Below are 18860 nucleotides of genomic sequence, written 5' to 3' on the forward strand. Positions count from 1 at the left end.
TTTGCTGGCACTTCTTCCATTGAAACATCCTGTGGAGGTCTGCTATGCTGTGGAGGCATATGTGATGGCCCAGGATCCTTCTTTTCACTTCCACGTGTAACTCTTTTTGATGGCCCTCCTTCCTCATTTTCCCTTTTACGCTTCTCCTCTACCTGTGCCTCATTATTTTGGCATTTGGCAATATAGGCATGAATGGATAAAGAATCCACAGGCTCCTCCCAGCCAGTCTCAAGACGTATACAATCACCTGCCTCATGCAAAGCTTGCTTTGACACTTTCTTTGATGCAATTAATTCCATTGTTGATGGCCAAAAATCCTCATTCTCATAATCCTCATCATTCTCAAATCCCTGCTTTAATTGACCAACCTTTAATCCATAGGTTGCTGCCTCAACCATAGAAATGGCATGACTAGCAGCCATATCCTCTACCAGCTTTTTCATCCCTCCTTTCCCAAAGTTTGTACTCAATGGAAGACCAGTCTCTGTAAGATGGATTTTCCCATCTTTGAAAAACACAAGTTGATTTTTAAGGGCTTCTTTATAGCTAGCACAATCTTTCTTTGCATGCTCTGGGTCATCACACCATATGCATCTATATGTAAACCCTTCTTTGCTTTGAGGCCTTTGCATAGAAGCCTGCCCCAATGGTAGACCTTTTTCTTCAATCCTGGACATCTTCAATTTTAAGTCACGCATCCCCTTGATAAGCTCATCCATCGGCCCATCTATCTTTGGAATTGTAGCAGCTGGTTTGGATAGATTCTCAGGGGTGACAGCAGTTATGGGGGTTGCAGAGCCCATCACCATTTTATCCCTCCTCCGCTGCTGCTTTGCTAACATAGTGACTGCATCCTCAACATCATTCCAATCACTCTTTAATCCCTGCTTTGTATCCTTATCCTCAAGGAGGATTTCCAATTTCTCCTGGAGATCTTTCCCAGCTGCTTGCAAGAAGAGCTCTGTTTTTTCTCTGTCCAAAGTTGCACGCTCTATCCTTGACAGCTGGGCATAGCGCTTCTCAAACTCTCTTAGCAATTCTGTGGCAGAAATTCCCATTTTAGGTTTTGTGACCCATTCCAAGAAAGTTCGTTTGGTCACTCGCTCAGAATCCTCCATGAAATATTCATCCTTTAAAGCAAGCTTGAACTCCTCCCAATTTCTGCCACCATGTGCTGTCTGCAATCCTCTTATGCGCTCTCTTATTTCAGGAACACATACCAGCTCGAAACTTCGAACCATATCTTCCTCAGTCACCCTGTTTAGCTCCATCTCCTTTATATAATTGCGCAGGTACTTTGTAATGTCCTTCCCATCAAATTGATCCACCTTTTTCACAATTGATTGTAATGCTTTGGTCGTGGAAATTTGTCCCCTCTCAGCAGCTTGTTGCTGTTGCATGTACATGGTAAACATTTGAAACATCTGCATAACTCCGGGGTCAAAATGAACCCCCTGACCCTCAGAATTCTCAGCCATAGCTTCCCTGTATATTTCACCATACTCTCACCCCAGCAGTTTCACGTCGGGTTCACCAAAGATGTCGTGAAGTGTGCGGTACAGCCAGGAAAGTACGAGACTTCTAGCTGTGAGAGTGAATGTCAAATTTAACAAGGAAACTCACACACAAAATTTCCCAAGGAGTATTGAACAACACTATTTCTGATAACAAATACATGTGTCGATTCACCTCAATACATCCTTGAATTCATCCTGATGATCACACAAAATTGCATACCAAGTGTTTGATCCTTTACTCACTGACTTCTTTCTCGGAATCCTTTGAGCCATTCACATGTAGGCATAACAAAGCCTTCAAATTTTTCCAATATACATGTGACCAGTTACATCCTTTACATCCAGTGCCATCAAAACCATTATATCAAGATGCTCTTTATCACCTGAAAACCTGCCTTAATATTCTAACATCTCACAAGCAAAAGATGGCATAACATGCTCATGGTTTCCAAAACTCAATCAAGCAGAAGCAAGACCAACTTCCCGTGATTAAATGTGCTTTGGATTCCTTTTTCCCGCGAAACATCAAGTTCCAAATACCATTAATTTGTTCTCCCCAGCTTTTTTATTCATTTCCAAATCCTTTTAGGATTTATGAGTTTCGCCTTTTTCTAAATCAAAAGGAAAAGTAAAAAAGAAACTTATCTGAGCATTACGAGCGAATTAACATTTGATTTTATTTTTGCTAAACTTGTAAGTCGCAAGCTGGCCACGCGATGCAGAGTACACGAAAGCGATAGTCGCATCAGCGCAGCCCAAGAAACAGAGAAATCATGGATTTTGTCGAGATCATCTCCTCATGAAGTACTCATTTTCCTCTTCATTTCTAGCACCTACAAGCCACGAACAGTAGGTGTCTCCTTGAAATAAAAAACTCTGGTTGATATTACACTGGTTCGAGTTTCTGCAGACGTTTCCCAAAACTGCCATCTGATTTTTTCCAACTCTCGTTCTTTTCTATGTTTCCCCGCAAGAGATGCGGCATCCCATCGCCTTTTGCAGCTTAGTATTCGGCTTTCCATTTTTAAAAAAGGCTGCGCATTAATGCTTGTGCTTCTTCGAGAGATTATTACACGTAAGCTGCCAGCCAGATGTATCATATTCATTCCTTTCATTACCAATATGGAGAAGCAAGTATGCATTTACATCATGGTACTCACCCTCTTGTAAAGCTCTAGCGAAGGCCTCATCATTTTCATAAAAGGGATCCATCAACCGCCTCTTACTCCTCCTCCTCCTCTTGTTCATCTTTATCCTCCGGGTGGCTTGCAAGCGAGAGACTAAGCTCAAGTGGTGGTTGCACTAAAGCCAACTTAGAGACACATCCACTTCCTCATCCTTCTTATCAACATACTCATAGTCAAAGCTGCCACTGCCAGCTCTGGACCAACAAGCTGAGAGAAGCTCTTTTTGATGGCTCGACGGACTTGGATGAGTTCTCACAACACTGGCTTCCACTGAATTTCTTTCAACTCATCTGGCATCAAGCCTTTGCGTTTCCATACATGTTAAGAAGGATGTTCCTTACTACAAGGTTCATCATATGCATAAAACTCCATAATTCACACCACACTCATGTACAAAAACTCCTAGATCTTGCTCTGCCTTAACTCATCTTATTGAACCTCATTTACAATATGAACATATGTACATGGCATCATATAATGACTCGTCATGGCACTTAACTCATGCATCTGGATTTGTATTTGATGCCCTCACATGCATAGTTTCACACCATAGATGTGCCATGGCACGACAACGTATTAAAGACACTACTCTAAATATAGGTGAAAAGAGGCATTTAATATAGCTTTTTGTCTCTTCTATTTTAATCAAATGACTTTGATTAAGAAACTTAATCCAATCCTTACGCAGCCCTCTTTTTTCATTTTTGGTCCTAATGGGTGTAGCCTCAAGGGCCACATGCATGACTGTTAGGCACCAAGGCTTGCATCTGGCCGTGTTACTAGCCATGCATAGCAAAGCTTTTATTTCCATTTTTCTTTGTTGCAAGTGTGGCTGTGCTCATGGCCATAGCCCCCGGATCCTTTATACTACACAAGCCCAAACCATTGAGCCATCCGTGAGATGTGCGCTCCACTGCACATTAAGCTTACATGCATCGTTGACACACTAGCCACATATTGTGACTTGATGAGTAGACTCATTACACCCCCCCCCTTTGCCTTTCTTCCCCACACACACTTTCACACTTTTACACTTGATGTGATTTTAATCTCCCTATCTCTCTTTCTTTAATGTTGTTGCCTCACTTTAAATTAAAAAAAACATTTTTTAAATTATTTTTCCTCCCATTAGTAATTTACTTTTCCTATATTAAAGTTTTTAATTTCTTTTATTAAAAAGAAGAAAAAAACCCTCCTTTTTTTATTTTTTTTCACTTTTAAAACACTTTGCTTAGTTTTTATTTTCTAAACACGTAAAATAATCATCTTATGTATAACAAAAAGAACTCCTCTCTTTAAAAAAGAAAATTAAAAAAACATCTATATGTATATATTTATATCATTCGCTTATTATTAAAAGCCAAAATGGAGGAAAACACTATCTTCTTTCTTTCTTTCTTTCTTTCTTTCTTTCTTTCTTTCTTTCTTCTTCTTCTTCCTCTCTCTCTCTCTCTCTCTCTCCGTTTTTCCTCCCCTCTCTTTCCTCTCTCTTCTTTTTCCCCTCTTTCTCCCCCCCTTCTCTCTCTCTCTCTCCCCCCTGTTCGTTTAAAAAATTAAAAAAAAACTTTTTTTTTCTTATTTCTCTCTCAAGTTACTTTTAGTCCCTACCTTTTTCTCTTGCTTCTCTTTTTTCGCATTGCCACTTATCTATAAAAAAAGAAAACAAAACCTTACCTTACCTTTGTTGCACCATTGATGACTCTGTAGACCACGTGTAACTTGAGTCTCAACCACCTTGAAACCAACCTTCACATGATCTCGTACTCTGCCTTGTCCAACTGTCGTTGTCATCCCTTTAAGAATACTACTAATGTTAACCCTCACTAGATCTCCACCATCACACATGTCTTATGAAATCCCATGCAATAGGTAGTTATATGAACTACCTTGTAATCAACATCAACACACAATCAATTTCAACATATACTATTTGCCTAATGCTCTACATATATCTCTATGTCTATGTATTTGTGGCCAACTCGATTAGTAATGTTTATTCTCCTCAATCCTACATCTGCTTTCATGGTATTAGATTCTCGGGTTCCTCGCTTATCCTGAGTGCTGTGGTAAAATCAAGAGAGTAGGCTATTATTGATGAATTCCTCTCCTCTCTAGGTGAATATTTTTCTCTACTACTATTATGGCTAGCGCATCTGCATGAGAAGAATAGGAGAAGGTGTATGAGAAGAACATGGAGTGGGAGAATTACAACCAGCACGAGATGGCCCAATGCTGGCATACAAGAAGGGACTAGCGCATGCATAGTTCTATGTATACAGAGAGCTCATGCATAAATCTCTATGCATAGAGCAACACATAAAGCAATGCATACAGCTATACATAAATCTATGCACATACATACGTAGAGCCTATGTATGCATAGAGCTTGTTTGTGTAGAGCTTGTGCATAAAGCTCTGTGTGTACAGCAGTGCATAGAGCTATGTATGCATACATAAAGACTTGCATTTCTTTATGTATCGAGCTATACATAGAGCTATGCATGTATACATAGAGCCTTGTAGCTCTATGCATTCATACATAGTAGCTCTATGCATTCATACATAGAGCTACAAGGCTCTATGTATGCACAGAGAACATGCATAAACCTCTATGCATAGAGCCTCGCATGCTGAAAAGCTTGATAAGAATAACTTCCATGCTTGGAGGTTCAGGTTGACGAATTTCCTGATGGGAAAAGGCTATTGGGACTACATAGAGGGTGAGCATGAAGAGGCACCGGAGATACCGGATATAAATCCGACTGCTGCAGATGTGAAAGAGTTTAAAGACTGGAACCAAGGAGCCAGGAAGGTTATGTATTGGCTATCCATTAGTATACAGGACACCATGATTGGGCACATTCAGGATGCCAAGTCCCCCAAGGAGGCGTGGGATACCTTGGTAAAGCTTTATGAAACAAATACCAAGGCACACAAGATACAATTGAAGAATGAACTTCATACTGTGGAGAAAAAGAGCATGTCTGTGAATGACTATGCGCTGAAGATAAAGGGTATTTGTGGAATCCCTTGCATCTATTGGTGTGTCAGTAGATGATGATGACAAGGTGGAAGTCTGTCTACGTGGTCTCGGGCCACAATACAAGGTGTTCAAGATGTCTATTCAAACTCGGGAAAACATTCCCAACTTTACAGATCTGGTGTCTATGCTGATTATCGAAGAGAAGAGCTTGGGTAAAGACCAACAGTCTTCACAAAGCAAAAACAGTTCAGAGCAACAGGCCTTCTACACGAGTTCAGGAAGAGGACGAGGTAGAGGAGGCCGTGGACGCGGTCAAGGAGGCGGCCGAACAGGTAATCAGAATTATGGCCAGCCAGCAGCAACAACAACAACAGTCCCAGAATCAACAACAACAACAACAACACGCAGGTGGAAGAGGCAAATTCAGAGGCAGGGGGAGTCAAAGAGGCCGTGGAAATTGGCAAAGGCAATATAATGATGCACGTGAATGCTATTATTGTGGTAAGCCTGGACATGTGCAGGCATAATGTCATAAGAAGCAGGCTGACATGCAAAATGGGAAAGTGCAGCAAAACAACTATGCATCCTCCTCAAGCAGAAATAATGAGGATAATGAAAGGTTGTTTGTTATACAGCATGTTGTGAATGCCATGTCTGAAAATGTTGATGCAGCACAAAAAGATGATGTATGGTATGTGGATTTAGGTGCTTCGAACCACATGACAAGTCATGGAGAGTGGTTCAAGGAGATGAAAAACCCGGAAAGACCAGGTTTTGTGGAAACAGGGGATGACACTGCTCATCCAATTGCCCATGTTGGAGATGTGCCATTGTCTATGCAGGATGGCAAAGTGAAGTACCTTGTAGATGTACTTCATGTACCGAACATAACAAAGAATCTGGTTTCAGTTGGCCAGATGATTGAGCAGGGTTTGCAGGTTTGGTTTTACCCTGATGGATGTTATGTTGAAGATTTTAAAGACAAGTGCAGGTTGGTTACAAAAGGCAACAGAGTGGACAGAATGTTTACATTAAATGTAGACGTGCCTGAAATGAGTGCTGCGATGTTTGCAAATGGCTCAGGAATTGTTGCAAACACAGACATTTGGCATAAAAGGATTGGTCATGTGAATGTGCAGAGATTGAAGTCTATGTAGACTAAAGGAATTGTGACAGGGCTGCCAAAATTTAAAGTGAAAGGTATGCAGAAAATATGTGAAGCATGCCAATTTGGGAAGCAAACAAAGCATGTGTTTCCACGTAACTGTGCATTCAGATGTATGGGGTCCTACAAAGACCATATCTATGGGAGGCTGCAGGTATTATGTGACATTTATTGATGACCACACAAGGAAAGTGTGGGTATATTTCATGAAGGAGAAGAGTGAGGTGTTCACTCACTTTCAGAATTTCAGAGTTTTGGTTGAAAAGCAAACAGGAAAATATGTAAAGTGCCTAAGGTCAGATGGAGGGGGAGAGTACTTCTCCAATGAGTTCTCTGAATTTTTGAAGAAGAATGGTATTCGGAGACAGCTTACATGCAGATACACTCCGCAGCAAAATGGAGTTGCTGAGCGAAAAAACAGGCACATTGCTGAGATTGCGCGAGCATTGATGGAAGAGAAAAATATGCCGCATAGCTATTGGGCTGAGGCTGTTTCTACAGCAGTATACATCATGAACAGGACTCCAACTGCAGCCATACATGATGTAACTCCAGAGGAGAGGTTTACTGGCAGAAAACCAGATTTGTCTCATCTGAAAGTCTTTGGATGCATTGCATATGTGCATGTGCCAGATGAGCTGAGAACTAAGCTGGATCCGAAAGCTGAAAAATGTGTGTTTATTGGATATTTCCTTGAGCAAAAGGGATACAGGTGTTATAACCCTGCTACACGTGAGTTGAGGGTAAGCAGGGATGTTGTCTTTGATGAGATGAGCAGCTGGTATGCCGCTGAAAAAGAAGCTGTTGGGGCTGATGTGAGTGAAAGTGTGGTTACACAGAATGCAGGTCAGCAATCACAGTCTTTGAGTGGACCAGGAGAGTCCTCATCTAGTGGGTCTATTGATAGACCATGGAGTGGCAGGCTGCGTCATAATACTAGTCCTGCAAATGTGATTAGTACATCACGTAAAGGAAAAGAGAAAGTGGTTGAGCCCCTTGGTATGCCTGACGTTTCTGCAGGGCATTCTCATGTTGATGGAGAGTCTAGTGGCTCAGATATGAGCCTTGATTAGGAGCTTGGGATCCCAGCTATGAGAACACCTGGTGTAAAGAAGGCTATGGAAGCCATGAATGAAAAGCTGCGAAGATCAGGGAGAGTGAAGAACCCTGTGCAGAGATTTACATATGATGGTTATGTGGCACATCACTATGTATATATGGCAAAGGTTGTGCAGGTTGTAGAGCCCACATGCATTGATGAGGCTGTTGGAAATGTGTGTTGGGAGAAAGCTATGGATGAGGAGATGGATGCACTATATGGAAATGAAACTTGGGATTTAGTGCAATTGCCTAAAGGCAAGAAAGCCATTGGATGCAAGTGGGTGTACAAAGTTAAACATAACAGTGATGGAAGCATAAACAGGTACAAGGCTAGATTGGTAGCCAAAGGATATGCGCAGACATATGGGATTGATTATGAAGAAACTTTTAGCCCAGTTGCCAAGATGGCAACAGTGAGAGTTGTGATAGCAGTGGCTGCATCAAAGCAATGGTCTTTACATCAGATGGATGTAAAGAATGCATTCTTGCATGGGGATTTGCAAGAAGAGGTGTATATGTTGCAGCCACCTGGTTATAACACCATATTAGTGAATTTGGGAATTTTCCAATTCCCATTTTTGAATACTTAAAAAAGGGGACATGGATAACATGTTTATAAGTTTCTCAAAACCCTATCATATGACCTATCGTTGGAAAGTGCTTGAAAAATGGAATCTAAAGAGCTATAAAGCACTCATTTTAGATTAGTGATGTTCAAGTTATGGTTAATCCAAACTTTTGACCACGTGTCCCAAACTTGTGGGAAATTCCCATATTCCCCAATATGGTGTTTTATGAGGATGTGGGTCATCCCGAGCATGTTTGCAGGTTGAAGAAAGCCTTGTATGGCTTAAAACAAGCACCAAGAGCATGGTTTGACAAGATTTCTGAATATCTTGTCACTATTGGCTTTCATGTAGCCAATGCAGATTTCTCGCTGTATGTGAGACATGGTGCTTGTTGTCATCTATGTACATGACTTGATCATTATGGGGGACCATGATGCAGAGATCTTTGATGTAAAGATCTTTGATGTAAAGATCTTGCTTAGACAGAAGTTCGAGATGAAGGATCTGGGAGAGCTCAGATATTTCTTGGGCATTGAGGTGATTAGGTCACCACATGGTATTGGATTACTGCAGAAACAGTATAGCTTGGACATGTTGTCCAAGTATGGTATGATAGGCTGCAAGCATATTTCTGTGCCATTGGATCAGAATGGCAAGTTGAGTGCAGATTCAGGAGAGATCTTGGAGGATCCTACTATGTACAGGTGCATAGTAGGAAGTTTGATCTACATGACGATCACCAGACCAGATTTGAGCTATGCTGTTGGGTTGGTGAGTCAGTTTATGCAGGTTCCACGAAAACCGCATTTGGATGCAGTGAGACGCATACTGAGGTATGTAAAGTCTACTTTGCATTGTGGACTATTCTTTGAGACTGGGACAGAGATATGTGTACATGGGTACACAGATGCTGATTGGGCTGGTAGTATCTCAGACAGAAGATGGGTACACAGATGCTGATTGGGCTGGTAGTATCTCAGACAGAAGATCTACCAGTGGCTTCATGTTTTCTTTGGGGAGTGCTGCTGTGACTTGGAGCAGCAAGAAGCAGCCTACGGTTGCTCTATCGAGTACAGAGGCCGAGTACAGAGAGGAGCTGCTATGGCAGCATGTGAGGTAGCTTGGTTGAGGAAGCTACTTGCAGATTTGGGTCTATCAGTGGATAGACAAGTTGTCATTTTCTGTGACAACATTAGCAGTATACAGTTGGCCAGGAACCCAGTCTTTCATGCTCGTACGAAGCACATAGAGGTCCACTACCACTTCGTCAGAGAGAAGGTCTTGGCAGGAGACCTTGATCTTGTTTATATCAGCACAGAGGATCAGGTAGCTGACATCTTCACCAAAGCATTGGGTACAGAGAAGCTCCATAGATTCAGGGCTTCGCTTGGTGTACATGAGATGGAGTTGAGCTCGAGAGGGAGTGTTGAGATATCGAGCTCGTCTAGTGAGGCGGTGGACACTGATGACCCGCCTGGGGGATAGGCCCCACACTTACACCACTGGCATGGTTGGTGAGATCTTGGGTGATATGCGGCCAGTGGGATGACAGGCTGTGTGATAGCCATTCTAGAGACTAGCATAGTTATAGCGCCAACTCATTTAGTCGGGTTCACACTATAGAGAACCCGTGTATGTATTTGGTTGAGTACCTTTCATATTGTGTGTACTCTTATTCTTGTATATGGTGTGTTGAGTGTTGAGTAGAGAAGAAGAATATTTTCAGCCTCTCACCTTGTGTGTTCTCCTATTAGGGTTTTGTGAGTGTGTGTGTGTGCTTGCAAGAGCTCAAGCTCTCTTCCCCCCTGTATCTTTTCAGTTTTCATGAAGATAAAACACTTTTTTAATTCTCTTTTTAAACTAGAAATCCAAATATGCAATAAACTATTTGAGTAAAAATACTGGAGTGATATACCTCTGTACATGAGAAAAACCTACAAATAATAATAATGAGGTTTATCCATTTTTGTACAAAAATTAAAGAATATAATTTTTACATATCATTAAATTCAAAGTATTAGTAGTTTTTTAGTCCTCTAGAACCTCTACCCTTGAGATAAAGCAATGATTGACTAAGTCTTACTACCACTGGAAGAAATTTAAACGACATTGCGAAGTTTAAACGCACACACATCATGAGAAAAAGCTGTCAGGAAAGCAACAACACTGACGGGGACATCTTGCTTGACTCGAATAAATTACCTGGAAGTAGCCAATCTCTTCTAATGGAGACGAGAGGCTAACATAGCGCTAAGAGAGAGAAGCAGAGGAAGAGAAACGTAGTGGGGGGAGAGAGGGAGAGAGAGAGAGACACACACACACACCCAGAGATGTTCAGGTAGTCTCTTGGCAAGGACGATGACGATCTCGATCTCGGGGTAGGAATGAACAAGCGACCCCGCCTGAGCAGCGAAGTGAGTCCGCGTGCAGTGTTTATTTGCCACATCATGGGATTCACATGAAAGCGTGGATTTGCAAATACACTTTACTATTTCCTGAAAAGCCGTGGGATCAAACCAATAATGCTATGTGGTAAGACTCTCCACAGTGGTTTATCTCGTTTTTTTTTTAAAAAAAAAGCATAAGCATAAGTGGGTGCTTTTCTCCAGTGTTGTGAGCAATTGAAAATTAGCTACTAGGGGGTTGCAGCCCGCAGCTTCTCCCTTCTTCTCCTCAAAGGAACACAGGGAACACCCCTCTTTCTTCTCCTTCACAAAAATAGGAGGTTCATGTGAATCAACAAGATATACCTACTCTTTATTGTGAGAAATGCATATCTTCAATTTTGTTGCAAGTGGATCTTTGATACTAATTGTGGCATTCTTGCAATGTTGTCTTATATCTAGCATACACACATGCGCACGCATAGAGCACACAAAAGGAAAGCAGGAGGAAGACATCTCCCACCATAGACTCGCTACTCGGAGGCACCCTTGAGATTAGGAAAGGTAGATGTGCACCACCATATCATGACTTATAAGAAAAACTTGTAGTTAGACCACTACAATACATATCCTATTCGCCTAATGCTCTACATATATCTCTATGTCTATGTATTTGGGACCAACTCAATTAGTAATGTTTAATCTCCTCAATCCCCCATCTACTTTCATGGTATTAGATTCATGGTTTCCTCGCTCTTTATCCCCTTGAGTGTTGTGGGAAAATAAAAGGAGACCAGGCTATTCCTCTCCTGACTTTTGTGAAGATGATGCAATGCAACTTATCAATTTCTTTGCAAAAGATCACCACAAACCCTGTATTTAGAGCTGTGCATGCCCTTGGGCTTGATCGATGTGCAACAATTTAGTGCTCTAGATTGCATAAGCTCCTATGTACCTATTGTAATTGACAAAGGCCCTTTTAATCCTCTACCCCAACATAAATTCGAGGATGCCCAACATGCAACTTGCTTTAGGCACAAATCGCCAAAACGAAGACCTGAATTTTGATATAACCCTCCTAGCCCCCAATTTTGGTGCCTCCCTTGCCCCCCTCGATGGGCTCTTATGTGCCCAACTAAGACTGGTTTCTCGGGCTTCCAAATATGTGAGCTCCTTCACCAAAGTCAATCCCAGTTTGCCCACTCACCTTGATGCTATAGGAAATGAAGGTTTGGTAGCATAGTAGATAGGAAGTAGGTTATGGAGGGTCGAATATCTCCATCACGTTAATGTGTGTGCATAGAGAGAGAGAGAGAGAGAGAGAGAGAGAGAGAGAGAGAGAGAGAGAGACTAGATTGCACGACTCAAGGTTGATTGTATTGATATTATAAGCCTACAGCAGCTACATGCTTTTATAGGCTAGTAGCGAGTGCTCATCACGAAAAACTACTTTCTGAAGCAATGGAAAACACCACAGAATTCTGTTCAGTTTTCATAAAGACAAAACACTTTTTTAAATATATTTTTAAACTAGAAATCCACATATGCAATAAACTATATGAGTAAAAATACTGCAGTGATATACTTCTGTACTACATGAGAGAAACCTCTATGAATATTAACGAGGTTTATCCATTTTTGTACAGAAATTAAAGAATATAATTTTTACATATCATTAAATTCAAAGTACTAATAAATTTTTCGTCCTTTAGAACTACCTACAACTCTACCCTTGAAGCTGGATATTGGCTTTGAAAAATTACACTAACTGCTAGTTTTTGGTGAGCAGTGCCACACAGCCAGTAACCTTATCTTTTAGAGATAAAAGCAATGATCCTTATGTTTTAGAGATAAAAGCAGTTTAAACGTGCCTTCACACACACACAGACTAGGACATCTGGGACATCTTGCTTGACTCGAAGTTTTAAAAGTCCGTCTCTTCTAATGGAGAGAGAGCGAGAGAGAGAAAGAGAGAGACACACACACACACACACACACGTTCAGGCATGATCAGAGAAGCGACTCCGCGCCCTATTGCTCATCTACCTTTGTATTCGTCTATCGGGGCACCCATGCGGTGTTTATCAGCCATCGTGGGATTCACATGATGTTTTCTTTGGGAGCATGACCATTATGCCATCAATGTATTTTACTTGCCTGACTTAGCAGTAGGTGAGAGTTGCCATTTCTCACACATGTCAAGGTGTTTTGTCGTTTTTTCTTGTTGCACAAGTTTCTTTGTGTGCTTCTGCAAACTTTGCTTTAAGTGAAAAAGATAAGATCTTTCACAACCCTTTGATACATTATATGGTCCCCCATTATACACTACTCTACTGGCTATCCAATTGGCACTTGCTTCATTGCCATGAATCCTGCAAAGCCAGCTGAACCTTGTTCTCTTATCACATTATTAAGATTATTCCAAAAGAGTATTTGAGAGTCACACCCTCCTCTTTTGTCTTGCATATAACAATCACTATTAACCCTTTCAAGCTTAACAATAAAATCCAACAATCAATGCACTATGAAATTAGCAACCATCTAAAGCATGTGTTCCTTTTACGATAGAGACATGTTGTAAATAACTCACCTTGGATCGTAAACTGAACACATTGTTGCCCATCCATCAATTCTATGGGTGTAATCAAAATGTACCCAAACTTTACATAGATCTCCATGTTTTGATTAGCGTATTCAGTTTACCAAGTCCACACTTGAACCTGGTCCTTTAGTGGACATCTTGAAGAGAAAGCATTTCTCTTTAGTGCCGGAAGTGACAATTATGGAAAATGGAAACATGTATTTTATTTAGAGATAAAAGCAATGATCCTTATGTTTTAGAGATAAAAGCAATGATTGAGTAAGTCTTACTACCACTCGAAGAAACCATGGCGAAGTTTAAACGCCGGAGGTTTTGCTTGACTCGAGGAAAGCATTGCGAAGTTGCCTGAGGTTTTGCTTGACTCAAAGAAACCATTGCGAAGTCTAAACGCGCCTTCACACAACACTAACTGGCTTGACTGGGACATCTTGACTGAGGTTTTGCTTGACTCGAGGAAATTACCTGGAAGTAGCGAAGTTTAAACGCGCCTTCACACAACACTAACTGGCTTGCTTGACTCGAAGAAATTACCTCGAAGTAGCCTGGATTGCGAAGTTTTAAGAGCGCTAAGAGAGAGAGAAGCAGAGGAAGAGAAACGTAGTGGGGGGAGAGAGAGAGAGAGAGATGTTGAGGCAGTCTCTTGTGAGGGACGATGACGATGATTTTAGTCTCGATCTCGGGGCAGGAATGAACAAGCGGCCCCGCCTGAGCAGAGAAGCGACTCATCAGCCTTTGCATCCGTCTATCGGCACCCATGCGGTGTTTATCAGCCATCGTGGGATTCGCATGAAGCGTGGATTCGCAAATACACTTTACTATGTCCTGAAAATGCGTGGGATCAAAGCATTTCTGGACGTGGAGGAGCTCCCTGAAGGAGTCGATGTTCGCCCTTTCATGCTGGCGGCTGCCCGAAAAGCAATCATTCAAGTGCCCATCTTTACAAGCAATTACGCAGAGTCTCGGTGGTGTCTGGATGAACTTGTGGAGATGTTGAAGAGCACCAAGAGCTCTAGTAAAGCCAAGCTATTTCCGGTCTTCTATGACGACGTGAAGCCAGAAGACCTAAGAAACAAGAATGACGGGCCGTTTGCAAAAGCGATCGAGGACCATCGAAGACAAGGCAAGCACAACGAAAGCACGATCAAAGGGTGGGAAGATGCTCTGTGTGATGCCTCATGGCTCGAGGGCTTCCGCCTGGAGACCTTTAACAAGTACGAAACTACCTTTGATTTGCAACCGTTTTTTGTAGAGTTAATCTTCTCATTTATATCACTAATCTATGCGATATTATCTAATTATGTGCAGATTTGAAGGACGGTTGCTGGAAGCTCTCGTAGAGAGGATAGCACAGGAGATTCAGGGCAGGATTCCCGTGGAGGATGACCTCAAAGCAGTTGGTTTGGTGGAGAGGGTCCATGATGTGCTCGAACTGTTTCATTTGAAAGAAAAGGGAAGTGTGTACTTTGTGCTGCTCTGGGGCATGGGTGGCATTGGCAAGACCACTCTTGCTCGCGCTATTTACAGGAGACTTGGAAAGGAGTTTCAAGCAGCAAGCTTTGTGGAAAATTGTCAGCGTAAGACACCGAGTCAATTACAGAATCAGCTCCTCGAAGATTTGCTGCATGAAAAGAAGTTCCAAGGGGACGATGTGGGAAAGAAGAAAGGGCATTTAAAAGCTGGATTAAGGGGGAAGGAGGTCCTGATCATATTGGATGATCCAGAGAACTTTGAATCCATCGAGGAAATCATAGATCTGGCATCCCTTCAGCCGGGAAGTCGAATGCTTGTAACATCCAGGAACCAAACAATATTTCCTCACGGCGGCAATGATTTCTCTGATGTCATCAGGGGTGAACGCTACGAGGTACAAGGCATGGACCGTGATGAGTCCTTGCAACTTTTGTGTTTGAACGCTTTCAAGAAGCCTTCGCCAGATCTAGGTTTTGAAAAGCTAGCAGAGAAAGTAAGTGAAGCATGCGCTGGTCTTCCCCTTTCGCTGGAGGTGCTTGGTAGGCATCTTAGGGTGAGGAAGGAAAAGAAATTCTGGGAAGAAGCAATCAAGACTTTAAGTAGTAGTGCTACTTCAACGTTCAAACGCATAGAGACTTGTTTGAAGGTTAGCTATGAGGCTCTTAGTAAGCATGAGCAGGAAATGTTTCTAGATGTGGCTTGCTTCTTGATTGGTGAAGGCAGGCAGAGTGCCGAATACTTTTGGGAAAGCGATGATTTGGTAGAGGGGTGGATAAGTGGTCTAGAGAGCTTGGTAGACCTCTGTCTAGTGAAGGTGGATGAAAATGAGTGCCTGACGATGCACGATCACTTGAGGGATTTGGGGAGAGGCATTGTCAAACAGTCGGGCAAGTTGAGTAGGGTGTGGGATGATACCGACTTGACGCAAGTGCTGCGAAGTAAGCAGGTGCATATCCACTTCTCTATTTACTTCTCTGTTTTCAGCACACATTTATGTATGCAAACAATGCCGTAGGAAGCAAAGACAATACAAAAATGAAAGACTACAAAGATTCAAATCAGCTGTTGCGAATGCCCAGAAGCAACTTGTTCCACTGTTCATCCTTAAGTTTTTACTCGAGAAACTCTTTTGATTGGTCGCTTTTCCTTTTTTCCATCTTTGCACTTGCACTTGTTGTTTTGAAGCTTTTTTCTGGTGTGGAGGGTGGGTGGCTCTCCCAGTATCTTCCATTTCAGTTGCTCTACACTGGCATTGCAGGAGCATAATGCAGATGCTTGTTACAGATCTACATTCACTAATGTAGTTCCCATCGACTCCATAACCCAGACACTCATTAAATATATGGATATTGCCCAAACATTGTAAGATCTACATGATTGATAAAACACGATCCATGCAATAATGGTGTGGTTTATGGTTGCAGGGTCTTGATCAAATCCGTGGGCTCGCCACTTACCGGAAAAACTTGAGTGCAAGTTTGCTTTCCCAAATGCAATCTTTACGATTGCTTTTTCTGCATGGAACATATCTGGAGGGTGATGATGAGGGGCTAAAAGCATTGGAAATAAGGTGGTTGAAATGGGCTCCTTCTAAAGAATTTTTAGACCTGGAGTTTCTTACTGTGCTGGAATTCCGATACACTATCATGAACTTTAAGGTATATAGTCATTATTATTATTTTTAAATGTTTGATTTGATCTTCAAACTTTTGTAATTTCATGAGATCTGACTTTAAAAAGTGAACTTTAATTTTACAAGAGAGAATTCAATTTAAGAAATCCATGATTGCACACTGACTTCCTTTGAGCAGCTGAAAATTTGATAATGTTAGAAGACTCTGGTCTTTTAAAACTTTAGATGTTCTGAACTTTGATTCATGTACTTTACGGATGAAACTTCCTTCTTCCTTCGGGCAGCTGAAAAAGCTTCGGAAGCTTGACATGGATGAGTTCTCTGAGCTGCAGGAGCGACCGGAAGATTTTGGGCCTCTTGAAAGTGAAGAGTTTTATGCAAGGTGCTCAGCCATCACGGAGCTTCTTTCTTCCTTCGGGCAGCTGAAAAAGCTACGGAAGCTTGACATGGGTGGGTGCTTGGAGCTGCAGGAGCTACCGGAAGATTTTGGGTCTCTTGAAAGTCTAGAAGAGTTTTATGCAAGGCGCTCAGCCATCACCGAGCTTCCTTCTTCCTTCGGGCAGCTGAAAAAGCTACGGAAGCTTGACATGGGTGGGTGCTCTATGCTGCAGGAGCTACCGGAAGATTTTGGGTCTCTTGAAAGTCTAGAAGAGTTTTGTGCAGGGGGCTCAGCCATCACGAAGCTTCCTGCTTCCTTCGGGCAGCTGAAAAAGCTACGGAAGCTTGACATAAATGGGTGCTCTAAGCTACAGGAGCTACCGGAAGAGTTTGGGTCTCTTCTTGAAAGTCTAGAAGAGTTTTGTGCATGGTACTCAGCCATCACGAAGCTTCCTGCTTCCTTTGGGCAGCTGAAAAAGCTTCGGAAGCTTGACATGGATGAGTGCTCTGAGCTGCAGGAGCTACCGGAAGATTTTGGGTCTCTTGAAAGTCTAGAAGAGTTTTGTGCAGGGGGCTCAGCCATCACGAAGCTTCCTTCTTCCTTCGGGCAGCTGAAAAAGCTACGGAAGCTTAACATGGATCTTGACATATGTGGGTGCTCTGAGCTGCAGGAGCTACCGGAAGATTTTGGGTCTCTGGAAAGTCTAGAAGAGTTTCATGTAGGGAGCTCAGCCATCACGAAGCTTCCTTCTTCCTTCGGGCAGCTGAAAAAGCTACGGGAGCTTTACATGGTTGGGTGCTGTCGGCTGCAGGAGCTACCGGAAGAGTTTGGGTGTCTTGAAAGTCTAGAAGTGTTTTGGACATGGGGCTTAGCCATCACGAAGCTTCCTTCTTCCTTCGGGCAGTTGAAAAAGCTAAGGAAACTTTACATGGATGAGTGCTCTCAGCTGCAAGAGCTACCGGAAGAGTTTGGGTCTCTTGAAAGTCTAGAAGAGTTTTATGTAGTTAGCTCAGCCATCACGAAGCTTCCTTCTTCCTTCGGGCAGCTGAAAAAGCTACGGAAGCTTGACATGTATGGGTGCTCTCAGCTGCAGGAGCTACCGGACGAGTTTGGGTGTCTTGAAAGTCTCAGCGCTTAGCCAGCACGAAGCTTCCTGGGCAGTTGAAAAAGCTAAGGGTGCTTTACATGGACGATCTTGCTTCCTTCGGGCGGCGGAAAAATCTACAGGAGTTTTACATGGTACTATAAAAAGTTATAAATCATTATATACCTTTCTACATATTGATTTGCTTATAGCATTTTGTTGAATTTTTTTTTCTTTGTTGTAAAAATATTTATGTTTTACAAATTTATGTGATAAATTTTTTACTATAAAATTTATCACATAAATTTTTACTATAAATTTTCTGTTCTTTATTATAAAAATATTTATGTTTGATAAATTTATGTGATAAATTTTTACTGGATGTTTTTGTGGACTTCATTTGGAGTATTTTGTTAATTTTTCTAGTGCCACACGTAGCGGTGCTTTTAGCAACGTTTATAAATGTCATTGAGTGGTGCTTATAAACGATGAAACGTATAACACCGTTAAATCGATAAAAAGTGTCGTTAATTCCTTATCTTATTATAGTGAATATTATCACTCGTCGATTCGAAGTTAAGCAACAAGAGGATAAGCCGGCTAGGAAGTGTGGCCGAAGAAGAAAAGCTAAAAAGATTAACAATGGAGATCACCAAGTGAGCATTTAGGATGGCTCTGATCTAGATATAGTGGAAACCGCTTCAATTGAATCCAGTTATGAGGATAGGTCAAAATATCAAATCAAAAAGAAAAGTGATGTGCCTAGTACTCCCAAGGGAATGAGAA

At 41.9% G+C, this 18860-nt stretch overlaps 1 protein-coding gene across 1 annotated transcript; it reads left to right on the forward strand.

The window, feature by feature from the left end:
• The first annotated feature begins 14078 nt into the window (after nucleotides 1–14078).
• On the forward strand, nucleotides 14079–18139 carry LOC147614700 (disease resistance protein RPV1-like). The gene is made up of 4 exons (XM_086779964.1): nucleotides 14079–14719; nucleotides 14814–15924; nucleotides 16403–16636; nucleotides 16944–18139. The coding sequence occupies exons 1-4, from the start codon at nucleotides 14133–14135 to the stop codon at nucleotides 18126–18128; spliced, it is 3117 nt and encodes a 1038-aa protein (XP_086636090.1). The 5' UTR covers nucleotides 14079–14132; the 3' UTR covers nucleotides 18129–18139.
• The last annotated feature ends 721 nt before the right edge of the window (nucleotides 18140–18860 follow it).

The sequence above is a fragment of the Cibotium barometz genome, chromosome 41, assembly GCF_041138505.1.
Source record: "Cibotium barometz isolate CiBa-2024 chromosome 41, ASM4113850v1, whole genome shotgun sequence".
NCBI lineage: Eukaryota > Viridiplantae > Streptophyta > Polypodiopsida > Cyatheales > Cibotiaceae > Cibotium > Cibotium barometz.

What these genes read in the sequence shown, in the direction of transcription:
- LOC147614700 (XM_086779964.1), top strand. Translation starts at nt 14,133, where the DNA reads ATGTTGAGGCAGTCTCTTGTGAGGGACGATGACGATGATTTTAGTCTC. An exon ending in CGCCTGGAGACCTTTAACAA is followed by an intron (nt 14,720 to 14,813) that starts GTACGAAACTAC and finishes AATTATGTGCAG; the next exon opens with ATTTGAAGGACGGTTGCTGG. An exon ending in ACACTATCATGAACTTTAAG is followed by an intron (nt 16,637 to 16,943) that starts GTATATAGTCAT and finishes TCTGAGCTGCAG; the next exon opens with GAGCGACCGGAAGATTTTGG.